The sequence below is a fragment of the Dermacentor variabilis genome, chromosome 11, assembly GCF_050947875.1.
Source record: "Dermacentor variabilis isolate Ectoservices chromosome 11, ASM5094787v1, whole genome shotgun sequence".
Classification (NCBI taxonomy): domain Eukaryota; kingdom Metazoa; phylum Arthropoda; class Arachnida; order Ixodida; family Ixodidae; genus Dermacentor; species Dermacentor variabilis.
The window spans coordinates 103,423,026-103,448,244 of record NC_134578.1 but is presented as its reverse complement, the minus strand read 5'-3'; the positions used below and the strand labels follow the sequence as shown (position 1 = coordinate 103,448,244).

At 47.8% G+C, this 25,219-nt stretch overlaps 1 protein-coding gene across 3 annotated transcripts in view; it reads right to left on the bottom strand.

Moving 5' to 3' along the window:
• Positions 1 to 25,219, bottom strand: part of LOC142563973 (cytochrome P450 2J6-like) — a 64,486-nt gene that overhangs the window by 32,895 nt on the left and 6,372 nt on the right. Inside the window, exons 2-6 of one of the 3 annotated variants that reach the window (XM_075674731.1) lie at positions 18,290 to 18,537; positions 15,669 to 15,793; positions 12,570 to 12,676; positions 2,247 to 2,548; positions 611 to 723 (exon numbers count right to left, since the gene is read on the bottom strand). In XM_075674731.1, coding sequence (XP_075530846.1) covers positions 611 to 723; positions 2,247 to 2,548; positions 12,570 to 12,676; positions 15,669 to 15,793; positions 18,290 to 18,492 — 850 coding nt within the window. In that variant the 5' untranslated portion in view covers positions 18,493 to 18,537. Of the gene's footprint in view, positions 1 to 610; positions 724 to 2,246; positions 2,549 to 12,569; positions 12,677 to 15,668; positions 15,794 to 18,289; positions 18,553 to 25,219 lie in introns of all 3 variants that reach the window. The other 2 variants (XM_075674730.1, XM_075674732.1) reach the window with 2 other exon arrangements.

The following is a 25,219-nucleotide window of genomic DNA, read 5'->3' as shown; positions in this document are numbered from 1 at the left end:
CCGATAAAGCCACTCTCCTTACTTCGCATACCTGCCTAATAATTTGCTGTCGCAATCGAAGCTTCGCCTTTCGGGCGAAACTGTGACCTTTTTGTGGTACCGACCGCAGTGCACGCATTTCCGACCAAATTCTGGAAGGTGCAATTGTACGGAACTGCATTTAGTACAAAGTGCGAACCGAGAAATCCGCACTGCACCATTAGGAGCACCCTACACGATGACCCTTTTGCGGGTCTTCGTATCAAGCAGCAAAAGAAGAAAGGGCATGTACCGAACATCAATTCGCCATGTGCCGGCAGCTACTCGGGACAAACTGGATCACGTGATGATAACCGACGGGCGAGGCAGCTTTTCACGGTCGTCATAACAATTTTGTTACCGTCACGTCGCCACTATCCAGTGCGGCTGTGTTTAAATCTGTGTTTTACTGCCTCCCGCCACGTTGGAGTGCACATCCCGGGTAACTACGACTCTCCATAGCCCTAGCGATTTTAGTTAAATGTGTAACGAAGTCAGTTCCCTCTCCCGTTGACATCGTTATAAAGACGTTTTACTGTATATCGCCTATTCACTCTCTTATCAATAGGCTATGTTCAAATTCGACACTTACGCGTGAACAGCCTGTTTCCGTCTCCCCGACGTTTCATCTCGGCGATGTATGCGTCTGTGAAGCTGCGCACCAGGCCGTCCTCGTACGTTTTCTCCGCTTTGGATACTCCCGATCTGTGGAAGAAGCACGAAGTAAGAGCGTTTGAGCCGCTGTTTCGGCGTAGCCCTAGAGTTGAGTGTAACAGCTGCGATTACGAGGCGTTGCTGGAACGCTCAAGTAAAGGGTTAAATATACGTATAGTTGAGTGTAACAACTGCGATTACGAGCCGTTGCTGGAACGTTCAAATGAAGGTTTAAATATACCTATAGTCCACCTATTGGATGTGCGGCCGCGGCACCCTGCGTGAGGACACATGGTGGCGTCATCTACCGGGGGGAGTGCCGGTGACGTGCCATGAGGGATAACGAGGCGCAGTCCTCACAGTTTGGCTGCTGGCGCTCAGGTGAAGCGCCGTGCGGGCGTCGTACTGGACATACGTTTATACAGCGCACACGAAGCTACCGCCCCAATATACGCGCACTCTGCAAACATCTCAGATCGCTTTGAATATGAGGCCCGCGCGGGCGCGCACTTTGGCCAAGTCGCAGGTCGCTTTCAACATACGGCGCCCGCACGCCCACGCCGTAAGCAGCAGCCGCCGGAGAACTTCCTTCGACTGACCCCCGTGCCTCGCCCGCGACAGGAGAGCGTGCACTTCCGGCCCGCCTTCCTCGCTCATACACGCGAGACTGAGCCGCGTTCGGCGGCTCACCCTCGAACGCTTTCCCTGGCACATACAGAATACGGCGCGTGGCGACGGTTTTATCGTCCTAGGACTTTACACTACTTTATACGGAACCTCACGGCGACGGCGACGGCGTCTGCAGAAATACGCCTGGAGTGTCCATATAGTTGCTATCCCATTGCAAGGAGGTCCCACTGCAGTCTCTGACTTCGGGACCTCCTTCTGTATATTAACATATTATAATCTTTCTAATCATCGCAATGAAACCGAGTCTTATTCTCAGAAAAACATACGGGATTAAACGTTGACAACTTCAAGACTACTGTTTGTTCGGCCGTTTTTTAACACCAATTATTCTGTCATTATGCGCTGTCCTTTTTTTGTACTTCCCACTCCTTTCTGTAATGCCTTCAGGCTAAGAAATTATTCGAAATAAATAAATAAATAAATAAATAAATAAATAAATAAATAAATAAGCATTCGCAGTACACATAATGCTAACACATTACCGTCGACAGTCATCGTAAGATGGGTTCTTCCGAATGTTTTTTTTTTTCATTTCCATTTATCATGCGATATTTCAATTTCGCTGTGTGCAGTCCCGTCTGTGTGTTGCATGTATTTTTTTTTAGTTTGAACGGATTTCGTTGGAACGCCTGATTGCTACGCAGTAATTTCGACAGAAACGCACTCTCTGGTCACAGAATGAAAGAAATGCAGCATGGCACCCGCTGCAGTCTTAAAGCGAGCTTCCTTATAGTGCGCTACGAAACTGGCTCACCGATGCTTTGTCGCGCATTACGAAAATATGTCGAAAGCTCTTTGCCTTACGGCGGCCACGTTATTGTTGGCGATCTACAGCAAAAGGCATAAATTTAGGAGGCCCCATTGGATAAACTGGGATTACTAACTCGCCGAAGCGGCTCCTGTTAACGAAGACTTGCTTCAACTTCCCGTATGCTCCCAGCGTGAAGCAGCAGACGCATCTGCGCAGCCATGGCAACAAGTTGACGGCCGTCACCTGGACGGACAGCACTAAGATAGCGTCCACCAGTTCGTCGATGTGGGCACGGTTGGGGTGCTTGTGCCCGAACCGCGTGGCCATCAACAGCTCGGTCATTATGTTTGAGACGCTGGCGGTGAGCAGGTCGGCAGGAACAGCGGGCTTCCCGTCGCGAACTTGCAGCTCGTGCAGGAGGTACGACAGCTCTTGCTGCGGTGAGAGAAGCAGAAGCATGGAAAGTTGTCCTGGCAGTGCGAATTCGTGGTTGCGTTTTCTTTTTTCCTAATTCAAGCATTGCAATCTACGACCGTCCAGATGTAATTAAAAGATTCCAATCACAATCACAAGATTCGCTGATAGATTGCCTCTGATAAGACGAAGAAGGTTGACTATAAAAAAAAAAGATGGTGCAAAGATAGTCATCCCGATGACATACTTGTGTACTCTTAAAATAACGACAGTGCGTTCTCTTGCAATGAGTACGAGAATGCTCGTTCCGGTGAAACTGGCAAGGGCTGCTTTTCGTACGCTCTCTTTGTATTGTATATATCACTGCACCAACTACATCCAAGTAGCCCCAAAAAATATACGTGTACTGCAGTAGGGTATAAGTCTGTGTTCCATCTTGTTAACCAGGGCAAAACGAGACCACGGACGGCAATAAAGGCGAGACGAAGATCCACAAACGCTTACTTTAAATTACGTTTAGTCTTCAAAAGAACACACACAGGTATATATATATATATATATATATATATATATATATATATATATATATATATATATATATATATATATATATATATATATATATAGCCACATCCAGTACGCGGCACGTAGAGGAGGACGAAGATCTCGCGCATTGCGGAAGAGAAGAAGACCGATCCCTGCGCGATCATATTTTAGGTGTCCTGCAATTAGTGTCCTGCCCTTTTTCATCAGTTCCTGCTGCTTGTGAATCGTGACACTGGTAGGGGTGCTGCGTAAATGCTTGGGACGCCTGTCAACAGCCCCACATGAAGCCCAGGACGTTTTCCGCGTGTCCAAACACCACAGTGTCTCGCCTACTAGGCCTAAGCCCAGAATTTTGTCTCCTACCAGGAAGTCTGCCTGTTACCACGAGTGCCCAAGCCATGGCAGACCCAGGCCCTGTACAGGTGACTCTTTTGACTCCTCGATCTCCCGTGAGCTTCCACGGCAACGCCTACGAGGATGCATAACACTTACTCGAGGAATACACGCGTGTAGCCAACTATAATGAGTGATATGCTGGACAGAAGCTATCCCATGTGTATTTCTCTCTTGAAGACGGAGCCCGCACATGGTTCGTAAATCGCGAGGGAATCTGGCCAAGCTGGGATGAGTTCCGCCGCCAGTTCTTCCATACATTCGGGAGCGCCGAAATGCGAGACCACGCACAGCGTCTTCTCGAATCACGGATTCAAAAGCCGAATGAAACTGTTGCCATGTTCGCTGACGACATGGCTCGTCTTTGTCGTCGTGTAGACCCCGATATGCCCGAGGCAAAGAAACTCAGCCACCTCATGCGCGGCGTAAAGGATCAGCTGTTTGCCGGTCTCTTGCGGAACACGCCGACGAGCGTCGATGCATTTATTAAAGAATCAACGGCCATAGAGCGCGCGTTGCACCTACGCAGCCGCCAGTATGATCACCTGACCAGCACTGGACCGGCAAGCGCTGCAGCAGTGACGGTCACAGACGAGGGTTCCTTGCGCCGGCTAATACGCGAAATCGTTCAGGAAGAAATTAAGAAGCTCAGTGCCACGTCAAATGAATGCACAGCTTCGTCGGTGGCTGAAGTTGTGCGCCAAGAAATAAAGCAAGCGTTTGCAGCTCCCGAGCCAAATTCCCAGACTTGGCAGCCCAGCCATGCAGATGTTGTCCGTCGACTGCCACCTCCGATGCCGACGCCACCGTGTCACCAGCAGTCAGCACCGGCATCACCTTGGTACCATAGGAAACAACCGACGCGACCACCACTTCGCAAGACCGACATTTGGGCACAGCCGACTGCAGGCCCTTGTGCTTCCACTGTGGCGAAGCGGGCCACATCTGCCGTCATTGCCCTTATCGCGTCGAAGGGTACCAAGCGTTCCCATCGCCTGCTTCTCGTAGTGCTTTCGACGGCAGCCGAGCGAACATCGACGCGAATTCGACGAGCTGGCAAGCCGATTCTCCCTGTTACCGGTCACGCTCCCCTTCTCCGGGACATCGTTTTCCAGCTGCAAGACGCAGTTCCACCGACGTTGCCCGAGGGCGATCTCCCAGCCCATGCCGGGGAAACTGAAGGCTGCGACCTCAGAGGGAAGGTTGCCACACGTCGAAGTGCCGAAAATCCCCCATTGCCGTCGGACGAGAAGCCGATACAGCCAGATGATTTGACGACAGACAAGATTGGTAGCGACGATGTTACTGTATCAATTGACGGCCACGACGTGGCGGCACTAGTAGGCACTGGCGCGGACTTTTCAATAGTAACTGAAAAACTGGCCGACAGACGTCACAAAGTGAAAATCGAATGGTCAGGGCCGCACATTATAGGTGCTGGAGGCCGGCTACTGACACCGACTGGCAAGTGTACTGCAAGGGTCAACATAGGGGATTCGTCATTCGTCGCAAATTTTGTTATTATTCCCGACTGCTGAAAAGATGTAATCTTAGGTATGGGCTTCTTACGCGAGTGCGGCGCCGTCAACACACCAGAACGTATACTTTGCACATCATAGACGACGTGATCGTACCACCATTATCTTGCCGTCTTGTTTCCGTCAGGTGCGACACACAGTACGATGCATGGGGAAGGTATTGCCGAGCAGATAATTACGCTTTTGCTCACTTGCGTCTCGTCAAGGTAATGCATGGGCAAACAGAACTACTGCTGACAAACTTCAGCAAGCAACAACGGCACATTGCAAAAGGCGCAGCAGTTGCTTACCTCGACGAGATTGCGGAATTCGGTGAATTCTTTGCATTACAAGGGGAGCAAGACGCTTCGGTACCGTTCGCTGTTCTTGACGTGAGCGCGACCTTATCACCAGCAGAAAGGCAGCGCCTTGCGGACCTGCTTGACCAGTTTCACGATTGCTTCTCGTCGACATCCACACTTGTTGAGACGCCACTGACGAAGCACCGGATTATCACGGAGGAGACAGCGATACCAATCCGACAAAAGCCGTACCGTGTAGCACCAAAAGAACGCCAAGCGATCCGAGAGCAAGTGAAGAAAATTCTCGACGACGACGTTATCCAACCCTCAAAAAGCCCGTGGGCATCGCCGGTAGTGATGGTCAAAAAGAAAGACGGCAGTCTACGTTATTGTGTCGACTACCGTAAGCTGAACCGGGTGTCAAAGAAAGACGTATACCCATTACCGTGTATCGACGATTCTCTCGACAGGCTGAGGCATAACCGCTACTTCTCGTCGATGGACTTTAAAAGTGGCTATTGGCAAATCGAGGCTGTCGAGAGAGACATAGAAAAGACTACTTTCGTAACGCCTGATGGGCTTTACGAATTCAAGGTCCTGCCTTTCGGTTTAGCTCAGCTCCAGCAATCTTTCAGTGACTCATGGATATGGTTCTGTCAGGGCTAAAGTGGCCGACATGCCTAGCATACCTCGACGACGTCATAGTTTTTTTCTGAAACGTTCGAGGAACACCTGAGACGGCTGCTGGTGGTTCTACAAACGATCCGGTCCGCCGGCTTAACACTGAAAGCAGAAAAGTGTCACTTTGGTTTCGAGGAACCCCTGTTCTTAAGTCATGTAAGTCATTAAGGCGTCCGGCGTTCTTCCGACAAAATCACGGCCGTCGCAAAGTTCCCAACGCCAACGGATAAGAAGGCACTGAGGAGTTTCCTGGGTCTCTGCTCGTATTACCGAAAATTTATAGCCAATTTTTCACATATAGCTTCACCGTTAACGCGCCTTACAAGAGAAAACATTGCCTTTGTATGGGGCAAAGAAGAACAAGCAGCGTTTAATGATCGCCGACAGCGCCTGCAAACACCTCCTGTACTGGCCCACTTTCACGAGGACGCTCCTACCATGATTCATACGGACGCTAGCAACGTAGGTCTAGGCGCTGTGCTCGTGCAGTGGCAAGACTCAGCCGAGAGAGTCATTGCATACGCAAGCAGGACGCTCTCACGTGCTGAGCCTAATTACTCCACCACTGAAAAGGAATGCCTTGCGGTTGTATGGGAAGTTATGAAGTTTCGCCCGCATCTCTATGGTCGTTGCTTCAGTGTTGCCAGCGATCATCACTCACTTTGCCGGCTGACGAACTTGAAGGATCCGTCCCGTCGGCTAGCGCGTTGGAGCCTAAGGCTTCAAGAATTCGATATGACAGTGGTGTACAAGTCCGGACGAAAGCACTCCGACGCCGACTGCATTTCAAGGTCACCGATTGAGCAGGAAGTCGCAGAAGATGACGAAGACATGGCTTTTATAGGTGTTCTAGACACGGCCACGATTGCTCGTGTGTGTGTGTGTGTGTGTGTTCTTTTCGAAAGTAAAAATAAATTGTTAGTCTTCGTCCCCACCTTTCTTTGCCGTCCTTTGTCTCGTTTCGCGCTGTATAAGAAGGCCTTGTTCGATAAAGTCTGAAATGGGTACTTTGAGCAAGATCAGTCAGTTTAGCTAGCTGAATGGGGTTATAATTCGGGCGCTTTGGAACACGTAGAAATCAGCGCCGAGTTATTTGCACATAATGCTCAAGTCAACTGTCCCTCGAAAGAAATGTTCAATACATGGCGTGTAATTACTTTCGCCCTACTTCTTGCGGACAATATGATTTTCAGCTCGTCAGTATCAGCCACATAAAAAAGAGACATTTTCATTCAAAAGAACATATCCTGTGACGTTGGCCAAAATATTTTGCGTGCGCAGGGCCAGGCTTCTTCGAGATTACTGGAGTACACGACTGCAGTGACTGCGTGAATGAAGCTTTACTGTTCTGGTTCGGGCACACATGTGCTCCCTTTTTTCTTTGGTTCGCCAGGAAATCGCTAATATGGGTCTCCCCAGCGCCTGCTCCTTGAGTCGCCCTGACACCCGCCCTGCTCCTATGCCTCGGTCATATCGCACTCCACCTCAGAGTGTCCGTTATCCCTACACTACCAGGAATCCATCGGACTGGCGTACACCTGACGACAGACCGATCTGTTTCAGCTGCGGCCGAATCGGTCACGTTTCCCATCACTGCCGGAGCCGTTGGCCATCCCCTCCTCGAAACATCTTCCGGAATGCAAGTTCGCCCCGAAGTTCCTCACACCGTCGCTTCTATGACGCTTCCGACGCCACTACGTCGACTCGCCGTTATGCTCGCTCGCCCTCGCCTCAACGTCGTCAGCCACATCCGCCCCAGCTTCACCGCTCGCCGTCGCCGACCTACCCAGGACCGGCCCCGCAGGAAAACTAGGCAATGCGGCACCTCGAGGGGGTGCTGCAATGTCGCATTCGCCGCAAAATCCTCCTTTGACGCTGTTTACGAGAAATAACCTTCTTGACGTCCATGTTGACGGCACACCCGTCACAGCACTCAGAGATACCGGAGCACACATATCGATTATGACCAGCCGCCTACGCCGCCATCTAAAGAAAATTGTTACGCCTGCCATTACTCGGTTCGTACGAATCGCCGACGGTAGCACGGTGACCTCGGTCTGAATGTGTACTGCACGTGAGAGCATTTCCGGCCGCCATACCGTCGTCCTTTTCACTGTGCTTGACCAATGACCCCATGACCTTATACTAGGCCTAGACTTCCTCTCCGCCCATTCAGCGCTCATCGATTGTTCCTCGAGTACTGTGCGTCTTGACCTGCCTCTGCTGGACGTTCCTCCGACACCACACGAAATTCGCCTAAGACCGAGTGATTTTGTTCACGTTCGACCACATGTCTTCACATACATCGAAATGTCGCCGTCTACGCCAGTTCCCGATGGTGATTACATCTCCGCTCCCATAATTGTCATCGTTCTCACCCACCACGTTACCGTTCCGCATACAATAGTGAGGGTCACAGACAATCGCACGTGTCTCCCTGTGGTGAATTTCGGGCTCGCTAAGCAAATTCTGCCGAAAGATATCACCCTGGCTACAATCACTCCTTTCGAAGTTAGTTGCATTGAGACCTTCGCCGTCGATGCTGCCTGTGAGCCTTTCCGGTCTGCTAAATGTACTGACAACGACATTCGGAAAATGATCGCCCCGGATCTCACTCCTGCAGAGATTGAACAGCTCTGCAGTCTATTGCTTTCCTACAAGGATATATTCGACCTGCACAACTGACCCTTAGGCCAGACGTCACTTGTCAAACATCGTATACATACAGGCGATAATCCACCCATCCATCGGCGACCCTACCGAGTGTCAGCTTCAGAGCGTCACGTCATCACAACCGAAATCTACAAGATGCTAGCGAAAGATATCATTGAGCCATCGTCAAGTCCCTGGGCATCCCCTGTCGTGCTGATCAAAAAGAAGGACGGTTCATGGAGATTCTGCGTGGATTACCGCCACCTCAACCGCATAAGGAAGAAGGACGTCTACCCGCTACCTCGTATCGATGACGCCCTCGATTGCCTATACAGGGTACAGTATTTTTCGTCCATCGACCTGCGGTCCGGATATTGGCAAATCGCTGTCGATGATCTAGATCGTGAAAAGACCGCCTTTATAACGCCTGATGATCTTTACCAAATCAAAGTTATGCCTTTTGGGCTATGTAACGCTCCGACTACCTTTGAGCGTATGATGGACTCATTACTCCAAGGATTGAAGTGGTCGACTTGTCTCTACTACCTAGATGATATTATTGTGTTCTCGCCCTCATTCAGCACACATATTGAGCGCCTTTTTTGCTGTACTTGCCGTTTTTCGCAAAGTCGGTCTACAGCTCAACTCCAAGAAATGTAACTTCGGCCCCACCGTGAGATTAGTGTTTTCGGACATGTCGTCAATGCGACTGGCATCCGACCGGACCCAGAGAAAATTCGCGCCATGAAAGAGTTCCCTGTCCCACGATCCGCAAAAGATGTCTGAAGTTTCGTGGGCCTTTGCCCTTACTTTGCCACGATAGCACGCCCTCTCACAGATCTCCGGAAGAAAAGTGCGCCGTTTTCATGGGGATCCTCTCAGGCCACCGCCTTTTCTCGCCTTACCACCATGCTCACCATCCCACCGATTCTGGGACATTTCGCTATTTCAGCCCCTACAGAGGTGCGCACCGATGCCAGTGGTCACGGAATCGGTGCCGTGTTGGCACAAGTTCAACACGGCCATTAACGTATCATCGCGTATGCTAACCGTCTTTTGTTACCTGCGGAGCGGAACTACTCTATTACCGAACGAGAATGTTTGGCCGTTGTGTGGGCAGTGACGAAATTTCGCCGCTATTTGTACGGCAGGCCCTTTTCTATTGTAACGGACCACAACGCCCTCTGTTAGCTGTCTTCCTTAAAAGATCCCACAGGGAGGCTTGGACGATGGGCTTTGCGGCTAGAAAAGTATTCCTATTCGGTGGTGTGTAGGTCTGGTCGCCTACACAAGGACGCCGACTGTTTGTCTCGTTACCCTGTACACACGCCCGCCAACGCCGACATGGACGCTTCCGCAAGTGTTCTTTTCATTTCCCACCTTGTGGACATGGCCAACGAGCAACACCATGACACTACTTTGAGGACCCTCATTGACCCAATGGAATCTGCTCCTACTGATCCATCGTTACGGTGGTTCGTTCTCAACGATGGGATATTGTACCGACGCAGTTTTCATCCTGACGGTCCTCCCCTTCTCCTTGTCGTTCCTCAACACCTCCGCTCAACCGTGCTTCAGGAGCTTCATGACGCCCCAACTGCGGGACACCTTGGCTTTGCTCGCACTTACGACCGCGTGCGCCGCCGCTTCTACTGGCCCGGCCTCGCACGCTCCGTACGGCGCTATGTAGCTGCTTGCAAACCCTGTCAATATCGCAAAAAGTCAGCAACGCTTCCTGCCGGGTACTTACAGCCGATCGACCTTCCACCTGAGCCGTTCTTTCGCGTGGGTTCGGATCTCCTTGGCCCTTTCCCTGAGTCCAGCTCAGGCAACAGGTGGATCGCTGTCGCTACTGATTACGCGACGCGCTATGCCATCACTCGGGCACTTCCCACGAGCCGCGCAACCGACGTCACAGATTTCCTACTCCGGGATATAATTTTAGTACATGGCGCCCCGCGACAGCTGCTTACTGACCGCGGCCGCACTTTCCTCTCCCAAGTCATCGTCGATATCCTACGATCATGTTCTACCAAACACAAACTGACCACCTCATCATCCCCAGACTAACGGCCTTACTGATCGACCTAATCGGACAAATTACTGACATGCTATCGAAATACGTTTCACCCGACCACAAGGACTGGGATGTGGTGCTGCCCTACGTCAGGTTCGCATATAATTCATCACGCCACGATACTGCTGCGTATTCCCCCTTTCACTTACTCTTCGGTCGTGACCCAGTATTACCATTAGGCGCTTCCCTCCCCTTGATACAGGATTAGAGGACCGAGCATGCCCGCGACGCCATCGCCCACGCTGACCATATGCGCGCCAGCTTGCCCGTACTCGTCTGTTGGCATCGCAGGAATCTCAACGACACACTTACAATCGCCGCCATCGTGACACATATTTTTCACCAGGATCTCTCGTGCTGCTTTGGTCCCCTTGCCGCTGAGTGGGGCTCTCCGAGAAACTCCTCCCGCGCTACAAAGGCCCTTACCGTGTTCTACGTCAAGTGACCAATGTCACTTACGAGATCGTCCCCGAGACCTCCGTCATGCCACCCGGTTCCACATCACCTGACGTCGTACACGTCTCTCGGCTTAGGCCGTACTGTGCCCTTACCGACGGCCCATCTGAAGTACCGGGACGCTGCTTTTTCTGCCGGAGGTCGTGTTACGGTGGAAAAGAGGACAAAGTCGTCGACCGTAAGGACGACGAAGTGGCAACAGCCTTTCGGGGTTCTGTGCTGCTGTACATATACGCATCGTGTAAATACATCGTGTAAATAGTTTATACCCGTGACAATATATATTTCCCCATTTTCTGCCCCTAAGCATACAGTGCAGCCGAGGGGATGATCACGTGGTTAACGTCTTTGCGTTGTCTTTGTGTCTTCATCGTGTCTCGCTCCCCGAAAGTTCAGAGCTGCGCATACGGTGCCTGACGCTCCTCTGAACGATCTTCCCGACCTGTTGGGCAGAGGAGCATTCAGGGTGCTTGAGGTAAGCATTACTTTCACAGACGTTTCCGCGTTATTCGTCACCTAGAATCAAGAATGGAGTTCGCACAGACATGTACAACACAACGGCTAGAGGTTAACTGTTGCAACTCCGAATAAGAAGTCAATATAAGAACATCTTTTGGCGGAGTGGGCTCATTTGTAGCGCTCTGCAACCAACCATGCCGCTTCACTGGAATACCAGTTTTAGAGGAAGATCCTATTTGAACACCGTAACAGCGCGGGAATCATACAGCGTGAACGAGTGCAAAAGCCTAAAACATCGCCTACTGCATGCCAGTTATTACCGCGCTGCAGGCACAGTTTTAATCCACAACTATCCCCACATAATCAATCATTGGAATTGGAATTTCGCCCCCATCCAAATGCGGCCGCCATGGCCGGGATTGGACCCCGCGACCTCGTGCTTAGCAGCCCAACACCATAGCCACTAAGCAACAACAGCGGGTTCATTTTGAGCAGCGACCATTGGCAACAAGAAAAGAAAATCAATCGATAAACACCCCAGTAAAAAAAGCAATTTGGAGTACCCCTTCACAACAAAAGTTGCATCACTGCCTTGACATTTGTAGTGAAGACACTCAAAATTAAAACTTCAGAATTGGGTGCGGTCAGGCAGATAAATACCAGGGTGGTAAATCAGTGTTCATACATAACATTGTTGACGTCAATGCTAAAACATTTGTCGAAGCATTTTTCAGAGTTCATCGGATATGTTAAGTTATTGCGCGTCCATTACACGAGATTATCCTTTGGAGAGTAAAGTGGATCAGGAATAGGGGACAATGCCGCTTACAAGTTATCAGGATGCGCCTGTGTGTTTCGAACAATGATTTAGCAATTCCGCAACGAAGTGAAAGTCTAGGACGCGATTCTAGAGCCCTGGACCGCGTTTGTAAACTCGTATCTGCATCCGTATCTGTAACCTGTATCCGAGCCTCCATTGCCGGCGTGCCAGCTCCAAGCTGCTTCAGCGTCCTCAGAAGGAAACGCCGTTGCTCCTTCCACACGGGTCCGTTGAGCGTAATTAGGCCTGCAGAAAAAACAACAACATCATATTATACGTTTTTAAAGAAGCAAACGGTCCATTGAGTAAGCTGTACCGTGGTGATGTCCAGAATAATTCTGACCTCTTTGGTTTCTTGAACGTGTGCTTTATATAACATACATATACCAGTGTTTTCGCCCTTTGTTCCCATCAAAAGGCATATCCGAACCCCCGACCTTATGATGCGCAGCAGTATGCTATGGAGACCCAGCCACACAAAAGACAAAGGTTGTAGCCAGTAAAATTTAGCTAAGCGTGGAAAAAAGGTGGAGCTGAGAAGGTCAAGTAGATCAACGAACCGATATGCCGTGACATATTAGAATAGCCTAATGGTACCAAGCTTGGGAAAGCAAAAGCAGCTGAAGGTAACCGATGATGATATGATTTGATGACGTTGGGAAGTTAACAGCCGTGTATAAGACGGTGCCTGCAAGCAAAAAACATGGGTTAAATATGGTTTCCTTGATAATGTCACGAAATAAATGAAAAACGTCATTGTAAAAGATGCAAGGGTGAATTGCTAGCCCAGATTCGCTAGTTTATATTTATACCATCTAGAGGCTTTCATAGCGCTGTCTAAAATCGGTAGGTGGCGCTTTTTGCGCGATACAAACCACTGCCTTCTGTCGATATGCCTTACTTTGAGACAAAAACACGCTGAAAGGTAAAGCACGATCGTGGCTTTTGCCGGTGTCGAGAAGGATGTCACACGTCCGATACCGAGTAGAACAATTTCTTATAGAACTTAGCTTTTATTTCGGCAAGAAGCGTGTCACGAGATAACATAGAAAGGTGAGAAAGTTCGTTAATTTTGAGAAAAAGTATTCAGCAGCAAACAAGAATAGCCCATAACCTATAGTTGACATTAGGAGAAAAAAAAATAATGGAGCTGTGCAGGCGATGTAATGTGTAGGGCAGATAACAAGTAGAACAATATATTTCCAGAATAAGCACCAAGCGAAGGGAAGCCTAGTCGAGGACGGCAGATAGTTAAGTGGGGAGATGAAATTCGAAAATTATCTGGCGGAAGTTGGAATCAGCTAGCGCAAGACAGGGGTAACTTGAGATCGCTGGCAGAGGTCTTCGTCCTGGCAGTGGACATAAATACAGGCAGGTGATGATGATGATTGAGCAGCAGGAAACGAACATACCAGTACAAAGGAGAACACGAAATCAGCACTTCATATGTATGCTTCTTCTTCTGAATACTCGTACTTTAATTCTGCGTTTAAAATTTTTCGTTCGAATTCATGGCTTAGCTAGGACTAGGCGTCGTTTGATTACTCAAAATACAACCATTGAAAGTAGCTCGTACGCTCAATGATACTTACTGGAATCGCTGGTGACAGCTGCAGAAGAGGTGTGTTTTACTGTCAGGACAAGTACCGTCGCAGTAATAAATGACCTAACTAAATACATTACTCGTACGTCATCACACTCCACTATCAGATAAAGCTACAATAGGTGAAGAATGAAACAAATAACTAAAGGAAATAACCTAGTGTGATCCCGAAATGTCCGGTTAAGAAAAGCGCACACATATTCCGATTAGCCTTCGGTATAACGGCCAAACCGGTCGGTGTTTGACTAACCGATTAATGGACCACAGAGCTTCGTTGAAAAGGAAGCCGTCGTATAATTTGTGCCTACCCTAGAAAGTACTCACTGGATAATTTGCCTGTCTAAGTTTATTGGAAAAGGCTTCCGCCATTCGATACGCGCATGAGTTGCGCAAAGCAGATTCCGAACAAGATGTGGCAACACCGTTCTTCACTAACTTTGGGTGACCAGAGCGGAAATCCAGAGCGTGCTTCACAGACCTCGGTAAATACAACCAACCAGTGTGATCGCGCCCAGTCAGGATATTTAGATTAAAAAACTGGAGGCACCGCTCTCTAGGTACTTCAAAAGTGAAGTTCGAAACACATCCCTACATACCTACCTACCGCAATATGACTGGAAATACGCAAAGAACGCACGCTTCGAATGAACACCTATTTCTTGATTGCCTAGACATCTGGTTTAGACGCAACGAGGGGTTTTCCATGCCTTTTTCTTGCACCGTCATTGTCCCACGAATCATATTGTCTCGTCACACCTAACGCCAATGGAGGTCAGAAAGAACACCCCATTCTTCGACGCTGTATATTTCTCATTAGTAGTAGGATTACAACTGCAGCTCAGCCAACTGCGCAGAGCATTAAAACAGAGCAGGAAGTTGAACAGAACTGTTCCGGTCATGTTGCTGGATGAAGATGTGTGAGCACGCATTAAGAATCCACAGTTTTCAGCACTTACGTAAGAAGGGGGAGGCTTGGTTGATTAAATATTAACAACGTAATCAGTGCCCGAACTGAGTTGAGGTTATTTGAACTTATTTGAGTCATGCCTGCAGCACGGGAATCGTTTGCCGACTACGGGAGGCTTTGAGCTTTTGCACAACGTTTTTCCTCTGACATCCACGGGGCATTCTGAACCGTTTGACAAACCGGTTCCGAATGGTCCCTCCGATAAGTTCCCATTGGGGTTCATTTCTAAGATGGCGGAGAAGTAACGATTGGGTTTAGTTCCGGTGCAACTGAAGATAAATGTTAATATCGGGTTTTCCGTTAAATTCCAGTTCGACTGACACTCTGGTGTCGACGTCCCAGTTGAGCACCTTGACTTATGTTCGACGAACTTACTTGCGTAGAAGACTAACTAAGCCTAAGAGCAATAATACACTTCACTATAGGGTACGTCTCGGAAACACACACTTCATCACTCAAGATGTCTCTAAGGGAAACTCTGATGCGGTTAACATTGAGAAATATACGGATGAAGAACGAAACATGACACGTGGCGCCTTGCAACGGGATAATGATGATTCCTTGAGGCACACAGACTCGTACGCCTTTTAGACATCCTATTCTTTCTCAACCAATAGATATTGTGTCAGGACTACACTCTCGCACTACGACGCTATATTAGCATTTACTTTTCGTGTCACTGACATTCAGTGGAAACTCTTCTGGCCGGTTCAACAGTGCATTGTGCGTGAGGGCTTCCTTCACTGAGTCGAAGTCGCATAAGAACACCACGTAACGACTCCCGATCTTGAGCCTGCGACCACATGCACATGTGTACCTTTATTGCTTTTTAGTGGGAGTTCATAAAAAAATACATCAATCTCAACACTCCAAACGTCGCACCACGAGACTACTGAAGAATAGGATGTGGTATGAAAAATTTATTTGTAGCCCGGCCTCGGCTTGTCGAAAACAAGAGATTCTCAAGTTGCCTGCATGATTATTCGGACAAACTTAGCAGCAGAGCATGGATCTCTCGCTCAGACGCCCAGTGGCTCAGAACATATGCTTAACGTAGAAGAAAACAATTGCTAAATTGTTTCTCCAATACAATTTCAGTTGCTTGTCAAGTACAACAGGAACGTAGCTAGTATGTGGCATGAGGAGGTAGAAATTCGGTTTCCATATGGCTGCGATAGAACGGTCAGGCATTACAAACGTTGTTAAAGTTTTGTTGCCCTCCATGACAATAATTAGCCTCTATTTTAAATATACCTTCAAAACCTACCTTTCAAGGAATTTGAGAAGTTTCTTCAAAGAAATATTCTGTGCTTTCTAAGGTTATACCTTTTCTGCCGCCAATTATACAAGTCTGTTTAAGAAAGTGACAGCAAAAATGCCACTGAAAGTTACAAGATGGCCCTCCATCGTCGAGTTCTGAGTTGGCATGAGTATAACACTGTCCAAGCGCGAAGCGGAAGGCAGAACACTCGATAAACCTTTCGCATTACGAAATCGCATGTACAGCTCCAACATCACTGAGCGGAATCATTCATAAGGCACGAGCGGCACCGACTTCCACCACGAACATAGCACAAAATGAGTGGTGCCATTCGCGTTGCAAAGTTTAGTTGAGGACGATTTGCCAGGTCAAAGCTATATTTTATACAAAAGATTTGACATTAACTGCTATTGCTACAGCCAGTGGGCCGACTGTGCTGAGACTTGCCGGGTTACACGAACGATGTACATGTGCTGTAAAGCCACTGGACCTTCAAAATGTCGCGAAATGCTTTGATCTCGCCTCCGAACTACGCCATTGGAAGATAACTTATGTGCGCCCCCTGGTTTGTGCCCGGTGGAGCTGATAGACAGCAGGTGCTTCGCGTGCATCATTCTCCTATCTCAACCGGCATGCACGTATCTTCCCGGGCGTGCCCTTTGATATGATGTGGCTTTGATGTGACGATAACTGCTTTCGCAGTTGCCGGGTTCTTCTTCATTTGCTCATGAAAAGGGAAAGGGAAAGACTGGAGCGGCTTTAAAGGAGACGCGGAACTCCCGGATTAGCCGCAGAACTAATGTCACGCAATCGCACTTTATTGCTTTTTTACACAATTCGTGCTTCCACCGCCGTCTAGGGCCCTGACGATCCTCTGGAGTTTGGCCGGGCTTGCTATTCAGCGCAGAAGCAAAGCATAAGTATTAATTTATTTTGCAGCGAAGCTGTTTATGGTCAGGTTTCCGTGAAATTTTCATGTGTGCAGCAAAAACTATCATCATCAGCAATAGTTCGTGCCACAGTTCGTGCGTTCGTCATCGTCTTCCACAGCTGGCTCCGTTGCCGCTCATAATGACAGAGTTCCAATACTGCCCCTTGGGCTAGAGCCACTGCTCGCGCCTTCAACGTCGTCTTCTTCCACAGCTGGCTCCGATGGCGCTTCTCTCAGCGATAGCGCTGACAGCACTGGCCCTCTGCAAGTCGGTGCGGTGATTTCGGTCTCAAATTCTTTGCCTAAATATATCGCGAAATGAAAACGCGAACGTGTATATGAATGTTCATGACGAATGTATAAAACGAATGAATCGCATGTATAAAATAAAATGTGTGTGCGTACCTTTCGTCACGATGACCGCCGATCAAGACAATAAATGTATTCGTACCTTTGTTCAATATTTGGTGCCACCTCTTTGTCGCGTGCTACACAGCTTCGCTGGTCATCCGCCTTCACAGAGTGGAATATGGTTCATGATTTCTTTTTTGCCTAATCCCAATTGGCCGGTGACTGTAGCCATTTAGCACTTAATACGGTGTATTTGCAACAACACATGTCCAAAAGAGACAAATGGATCGCAGAAACATGTAAACTTAAAGTGAGCAACCGTGTGCGAAAGGAAGGCTCAGACTGTACCCTGCGTTTCGACAAGCGCGCTTGCCAGCGTATCAACTCTCTTCCTCAGCTGCAACAACTTTGTTTCCTCAAAGTAGGCAGCTGTGTAGTCTATTACGGTATTACGTGCCTAGTCCTAAGCGTGTTTGTTGTGAATATAATGGGCTGTCAGCGCCACCCACGGAGAGAAGGAGGCATCACGTTTCATTACGTGCTTGATCAATCTTTTTCGACAAGAAGTTCCCGCGGAAGAAGATAAGTACGGCGGTCCCTTCGAGGACGTGCTATTATTCAGGCTTGTGTAGTTTTAGCTAATTGTATAAAAGCGTTATTTAACATCAGAAGACAATTTTTTGCTAGCAGCACTGCCCCCGTGCTCTAACATTAAATATTTTTCAAACACATCGCTGAAAACTCACCCGAACACGTTACCGTACTTCTTCCGGAGCGCTTCGACATCCCAGTGTTGAAGCACGAAGGGAAGGTAGCCGAGAAGGGGGAAGCCAATGGGACCTGGAGGCAGATCTTTCTGCCTCTTCCTTCCTATGAGGTACTGCAGGATCGCAACTCCAAGGCCGGCCACCAAGCCCACGATCACGTAGTTGCAGAAGGTGTATAACATATCAGCTCTTTCTTCTTAGACTTGCTGAGGAGAGTAGAGTAGCTTCTGGAAAGAAGTCTCCTAAGCAAGACAAATATATGGTAACGATATCGTCACAGCAAACCTCTACAATGACGACGGGAGGCAGCTAAGAGCATCGGCGCTGCAGCATTACTGCGTTTTCGTAGTGATGCACAAATGTCAAATACTCGGCACTAGTGGAGGCTCCACATAAATGCTCACCCCTAGCGGCTGCACCGAGAAACAGTTCATCCAGGTTCAAGCTGGAGGCGAAAAAGGGCCTCCTATCACAACATGCGCCGAATATCTATTAGTTCTCAAATCATTATGATGCCGCGGCGCACAAGTTCGAAAATGAAAAAAATAAAATGCGGATGTCGAAACCAGTGTGTACTATTATGCGTGCCATCGCGATGGAAATACAGCAATATATGGTTTCATCTCTTCGCGAAAGAAGCAGAAGAGGCGGATCGGAGAGCGACTTGGAAAAGAAACTTCGCATTGGGAACAGGGGACGACTGGTACCCTGCAATTTTGTTCGAAGCGCTTCACTCGGGACTTCTCTCTTCGCGGCGAGCAGAACATTGCTTTCAATATTTTGATCGTGTTTCAAATCGCGGACGGTGCATTGTTTAAACAAGCGCTTTAATAAATTATGGCGATTTACGTTTCAGCATCATTTGGTTTTGTTCGTTTATAGCTTTCTGCCCCAACATTATTGTTACTAATGCTTTATGCAGTGTAGCAAGCATGTGACGCCCCCTCAGGCATAATGTCGTTCGCCGCCAGGCTCGGTGGCCTGCTAAGCTCGGCAGGCAACATTGGTCATCGCTCCGCAATAAACACCGACGAGCACGGCTGCTCGGTGGTCAGTCATCGTTCAGCACCACCACGCTGCGGAACGTCCGTCTAACGGAGGGGGCCTCAAGCCCTCCCTTGTTCACGAACCCGGGTGGATCGTGACATGCAGCACGAATATACTCGCTATTGTAATTTTGTCAGCCGGCGCTGTAGCTAGAATGATACTGCCTCGGAAGGTCTGAAGTTGATCATGACACAGGCCGCGAGGCGACATATCGTTTTCATAGCAGGCTTTCGTTCAGTGGTGCAGGCAGAAGCTACTGTTTTCTTTTTCAACGCGTTGAGTTGTCAATTTATTTGGTCGCAAGAAATTCGAAAGTCCCAGCGAGCAGCGCTCGCTCCAGCTTCAGCGCGTTCGACCTGCGCACAGCGCTCCTAGCTTGCTTTTCGACACTGTGCACCCACGTTAATCCCATTGCAACTGGTTCAGTTCGTTTCCAAGTCATGCATTTACACTAATGCAAGTGCCATTGCTCAAAAGAAAACCTTCGCTAAGTTTGGGAAACTTGTAAGAAAGTCAACTTGGTCTGATTGGTTGTCATTCCCTTATCGCGTTTCACCAGTGTTTGAGAATTTGTGCGGTCAGCGGGTGTCTGCTGTGTTTGCAAGCCCGAGCCGAACCTCAAACACTATGTACTGCAAGCGCGAACAAGCAGCAGTCATCGGACGCAGACGACCTTATCACACGTATGAGCTAACTATAAAAACAAAGGTGCTGCCCCGACTCACAAACGGAACTCCCATTTGTTTTTATCCCAAGGCACAGTGACTAGGCAACGTTACAGTTGGCAGCCTCAGCACAGAATATCCGTACTGAGCTTCTGAAAGAAAGACGGAAGTTACTGCCTATATATTTTGAGATGCTACATGTGATATACTGTAACACGAGTCGCAAGGTGGAGTCGCCTATGAAGGTCGAAAACAGTCGAGTATCGTGTCTGTACCAGTGGAGCAACGGCGCGAACAAGAGCTTGCACCTTTCTGAGGTCGCTGCGCACGAATTCTTCCTTTGTTCTTAAAACTCCGGCTAGCTTGAAAGGCTCTCTGTCGCCAAATTAAAATGTTATGCAGCTCGCTGGGCAGGTTGGACACACACATCGCAGTTGATTTTCGTGGTTTCGTCACTCAAATAAGGTATCGAAATAACGTAATTGGCAGTGAGGACCCCTTCGGGTGCGACGAAACGGCTCGATTCGAGGCCCCGAATGAGAAACGCGTGAGCACAGCACCAAGCGAAAGAGCCGCCTTGAAGTTGGATGTCGTGGCCATCTTTGTTTATTTGGACAGTGTCGCCAGCGCAAGTAACGGATTCTGTAGTTGCCAATATTGAAGAACAACCCGTCCATGATATGACTAACAATCAAGCTAACAATCATCCATAACGTAACAGCTCAAACTGGCAACAGCGAATAATTAGAGAAATTAAAAGGTGCATTAGTGTTATTGCAAAGTCATTGTGCTCCGCACTTGGCAGATAGATGACCCGACGACCTTGGGCGTACGACAGTCATCACTTGTTCTGCAACGCTTTACACATATCCCAAGAAATCTGTGCAGGAAAGGCGGATGTGAATAGTAGCGTTGTGAAGATTTCTCGCAGCGCCTGAGCTGAATGTAATACCCACAACTTTCAGCGCGATGGACCAAAATATTATATATGCGCATACGGCTTACACTACGCTGCGCGTGGGGTAGTTACAACTTTCAACCGACAGTAATATGACGAAGTTGATACGCCTTATTTACTGCAGAATTAACGCCCTATAGAAAAACTAAAGGGTTATAGACTACCGTGTCAATATCAGATATTCTATTTGTCTTAGGCACACCAACCGAACATTGCAGTACACGCCGGCGATTTTTCGGCGTCTCGAAGAGAATGTGAGAAAGCGAATACACTTGAGGCATTCGTTACGGCAGCAAGCCGCCTTACAACTTGTACGTCACCGTATTGCGACTACGATGCTTTCTTTCATTGTGACGGTAATTGTAGAGACACTCCTGGCACAATTACACCATTGTCGTCACCGTGAGGTTCCGTTTAATGGTGAAATGCGATGAGATCGCAGCCACGCGCTGTATACTTAGTTACGAAGGAAAGCGTCTGAGGGTGACCCGAGGAGAATGGTGGCTTGGTGCGGCGGCTTCTTGCGCGAGCAAGGGGGAGGAGGATGCATGTGCACGCACTAGGGCTGCGAGGGGAGGGGGGTGCAGGTTATCGAGCATCTCTTTCACTCCTTCCGCGGCTACGTATAGCGTGGCTGAGCGCGGCAGCACGCTTGGAGGTAATCTGCGCTGGGTACAAAGGCTAGGAAACCCGACAAAGTCGATGGCTTCGTGTGCGTTGTGTTCTCGCATGCCTAGTTCGCGCTGAAACGAGAGGCAGCACGAAGGGGAATTCGCTCGCCGCTGCTGACACTCTTCATAAAGCCAGCGCTCTCACGGCGACTGCCCGCGGTCATCGAGTGACACCATGCTCGTTAATTTAGTTAGTTAACGAATGTTCACAGCGGTTTGTACGGCCGCGGTATAACCACTAACCTTAGTTCGTAAAGTCGCCTAATAATTTGTTATCGCCATCGATGATGCGCCCCTCAGGCGAAACTGCCACTTTTTTGTATACCAGACGTGCAACATTTGTAAGCAACGGGAGGGTCTGAAAGATGAAGCCAACGAATGATCGATGTAAATGCTCCAGCGCGCCGGAAGATTTGCACAGCGTACAGACATCTACCTCTCCATTTTCCTTCTTACACCAGTGAGGAGTAGCAGGATAGGGACACGCTCTTCAGGCCTACCTATCCTCCTTTCTCTTGACTAAAATCTCCTCCTTTCAACATTCACATTGCATTTAAAAACAAGACATTGTGGAAGGCAGCCAGCAAGAACTCTCTATCATTGTATAAACCGTTGATGCTCTTGGCTTGAAATGCAGAACTAGAAACTTCACATGTAAGATCCGGTGTTCACGCTGCTGCGTCTGTAGATGGCAGCAATAAGCTTTATGCGTTTCCTCGAATGTCTTCTTGTATGTGCCTCACCGTCACTGCTTACAACTAGCTGCCGCGACTGAGACTACACACTGAAAAGCTCAAACAACAACTCTGTCACGAATGCGTTCTTCCGTCTACAGAAGTAAAATTCCGTGTAAACGTCCGTGGAGAGCATACACAACATGTCTAAGGTTGCATTTACATCGAGAGTTATCTGCATCACTGTGAACGAAAACACCACCACGACTGTGTTCTCTTTCGTTTCCACTCGTGCATCTGTACCGCGGAAACTATAATGCATGTCGACGTTGCTTCTAGGAGCAACAAACAATGCGGATGCGAGCACACCACGAGATACGAAAAGTACACCTGGCGTTTTATTTCAACGTTATCTGAATTTTTAAGAATCGCTTGTGCATATTTAGTACAATTCTACTCAGTGAGATGGAACACTCGTAGAGGTATGCATTACCTACACTGAAAATCAATACACGTAACTGACTAACTTTCAACATTTCACAATTTAAATATCAACCTAATTACATTCAAGCGGATATTGCAATTCAATAATGGAAGCCAATAATTTCAAATTCAAATTTAATTTTAAATTAATTTAATTTCATGTTCAAATTTTAATTTCAAAATTCGTTCCACGAATTTAGCTACCAACCCCAAGTTTGGCCGCGCTTATCTCAAAACTGCTAATTTTAAAATTCGTTGAACGAATTTTGAAATTAGCACCAGTTTTCAGATAAGTGCGGCCAAAGATGCTGTAAAAATGAAATCGTGTTCCACTTCATTAACAAAACGTCTTTTTAGGCCCAAACTGGTATAGCGCAACAAGGAAAGGAAAAGTCGAGCCTGCCACAAAAGGAACAGCTTTTTTTTTTTTTTTTTTTGCCGGCTCCGCTGTTTTTCTCAATGTTGCGCTGTACCCATTTGAAGATGGAATAAAAACTCGCGCAGTCCTAAACACTAGTGGCCTTTTTGCGCGTTGAAGTCTGAAGACTGGAACACCAATGCATTTCATCGCCAACTTTGGGAACGCATATGTCGAAATTAATGTCATCGTGAGAACTCGTCCCAAGAGGATATAATTTTAAAAGTCACCGGTTACTATTCGCAAAGTAAGATATGTGCGTAACGTAATTACTTTAAAGTTAATTAGCAAAAATTTCTTCGTTAATAAAACCTTAACTTTCATTTTTCTTGCACAAATCATCAAGCTCAAGAAGTATAATTGTGCTACATGCCACGGGCAACTTAAAAAAAAAAAGTTATGTGAACGATATCATAAAACTCTCCGTACATAAACTGGCTGTAATAGTGTCGTAAGAAAAATAAAGAGCCCCAACTGGTACAAATTTCTGGAGTCCCCCACTACGGCACGTTTCATAACCAAATTACGGTTTTGGCAGACAAAATCCTATAGTTTTAGTGTTATGAGAATATTGCCAAGAATAATAACAGCAAGCTGATACCAATTCTTGTTTTGCGTCGTTTTCAGCCTTCTGATTCTTTTTTTAGCTAAACTGGCACCTAATTCTTTCGTCCTTTTATGGCAGAAAAAAATACGAATTAGCATCTTCCGAAACCGCTTTATTTGTCATTACTCACATGTGCGTTTACAAAATAAACACTCGGATTGATTGACATGCTTCTATGAAAAGCTATGCCTTCCTGCTTATGATTACTTTCATTGAAATACAGCAAATTAATTCGTAATGTCCCTCTCTGACGAGCTTTTCGTTCGCCATAGACTTGCGAGATGTGGCTTCAAAATTCTCGTTGTAACTTATCTTCACATTCTCCGGAGATTCTCAAGTTAGACTTCATGGGGTGGTTGGGAACCGTGTTTCCTATGGGGATAATATTATTCATTCTTCCGGGGCCCTCGATTATAGCCTACCTTAAGTAACCTTTTCTACCTTACTCTCTCGGCTACCATATTTGAAATGGCAAATTGGCACTTGATCTACAGAGTCCTTTCCGTACAGGTATCAGATTAGGGGGCTAAATATGAGAGTAACTTCCTTTGATGCCTAGTCTCAAATATTTGTTTGTGTTTTTGAAATACATGAATAGTCACTCATATTTAGTAATATTATCACGCCAGATGTAGCAAAACTGGTTTGTAAATGTTGCTAATACACCCCTAATATTAAAAAGAATGCGCGAGCGATTTCTTTCAGTCAAATGTCAGGTTGTTCGTACACGCCAAGTGGGTTAAAAAAAAAAAGCAGTGAACGTCTCCTGCTCCTCCTAGGGCAGAAATAGATGCAACTATTGCAGAAGTCATTTCTATAGATAAAGGGGCAGCGTGCCGTCTTGATGATGATGTCATCAATGTGTGGCTTGACAAATAAAGACAGTTCTTTGAGCCAGTTATACCGATCCGCATTCTGTTGACACTGTAAAAGCACCACTCCACCTTGGGCAGGGCCATTATTACAGAGAAAAACGGTCAAGTTGAAGGCTTGAAGAGTTCTGCTTTCCTTTCGGGCTGCCCATATTTGTCTGGCGACAGCGGATAAGTCTGGTTGCGGGCAAAACATTTTCCCATTATTTAAATGTTATGTTTATCGTTGATCGACGGTGGGCATCAATGCACTGGTGAGGTTAGCATGAGCCTTCAGTATTTTCACCAGGATCCTCAGAACTTTACCATATTTCACTGTTGTATGGGCTGAAAATGCTTCATTTCTCCGGGTTATGTTCATTTTGAGAGGCTTGCGTATAGCCGCGGAAGCACAGAAAACAGAAACGCATCATCGGTGACCGGCGCCATGACATCTGTTATGCGGAACAGGAGATCTGCGACCATTGTTGGCCAATCGCGGAGCGCTCGCTTGGTATTGTAGCACGCCCAGACT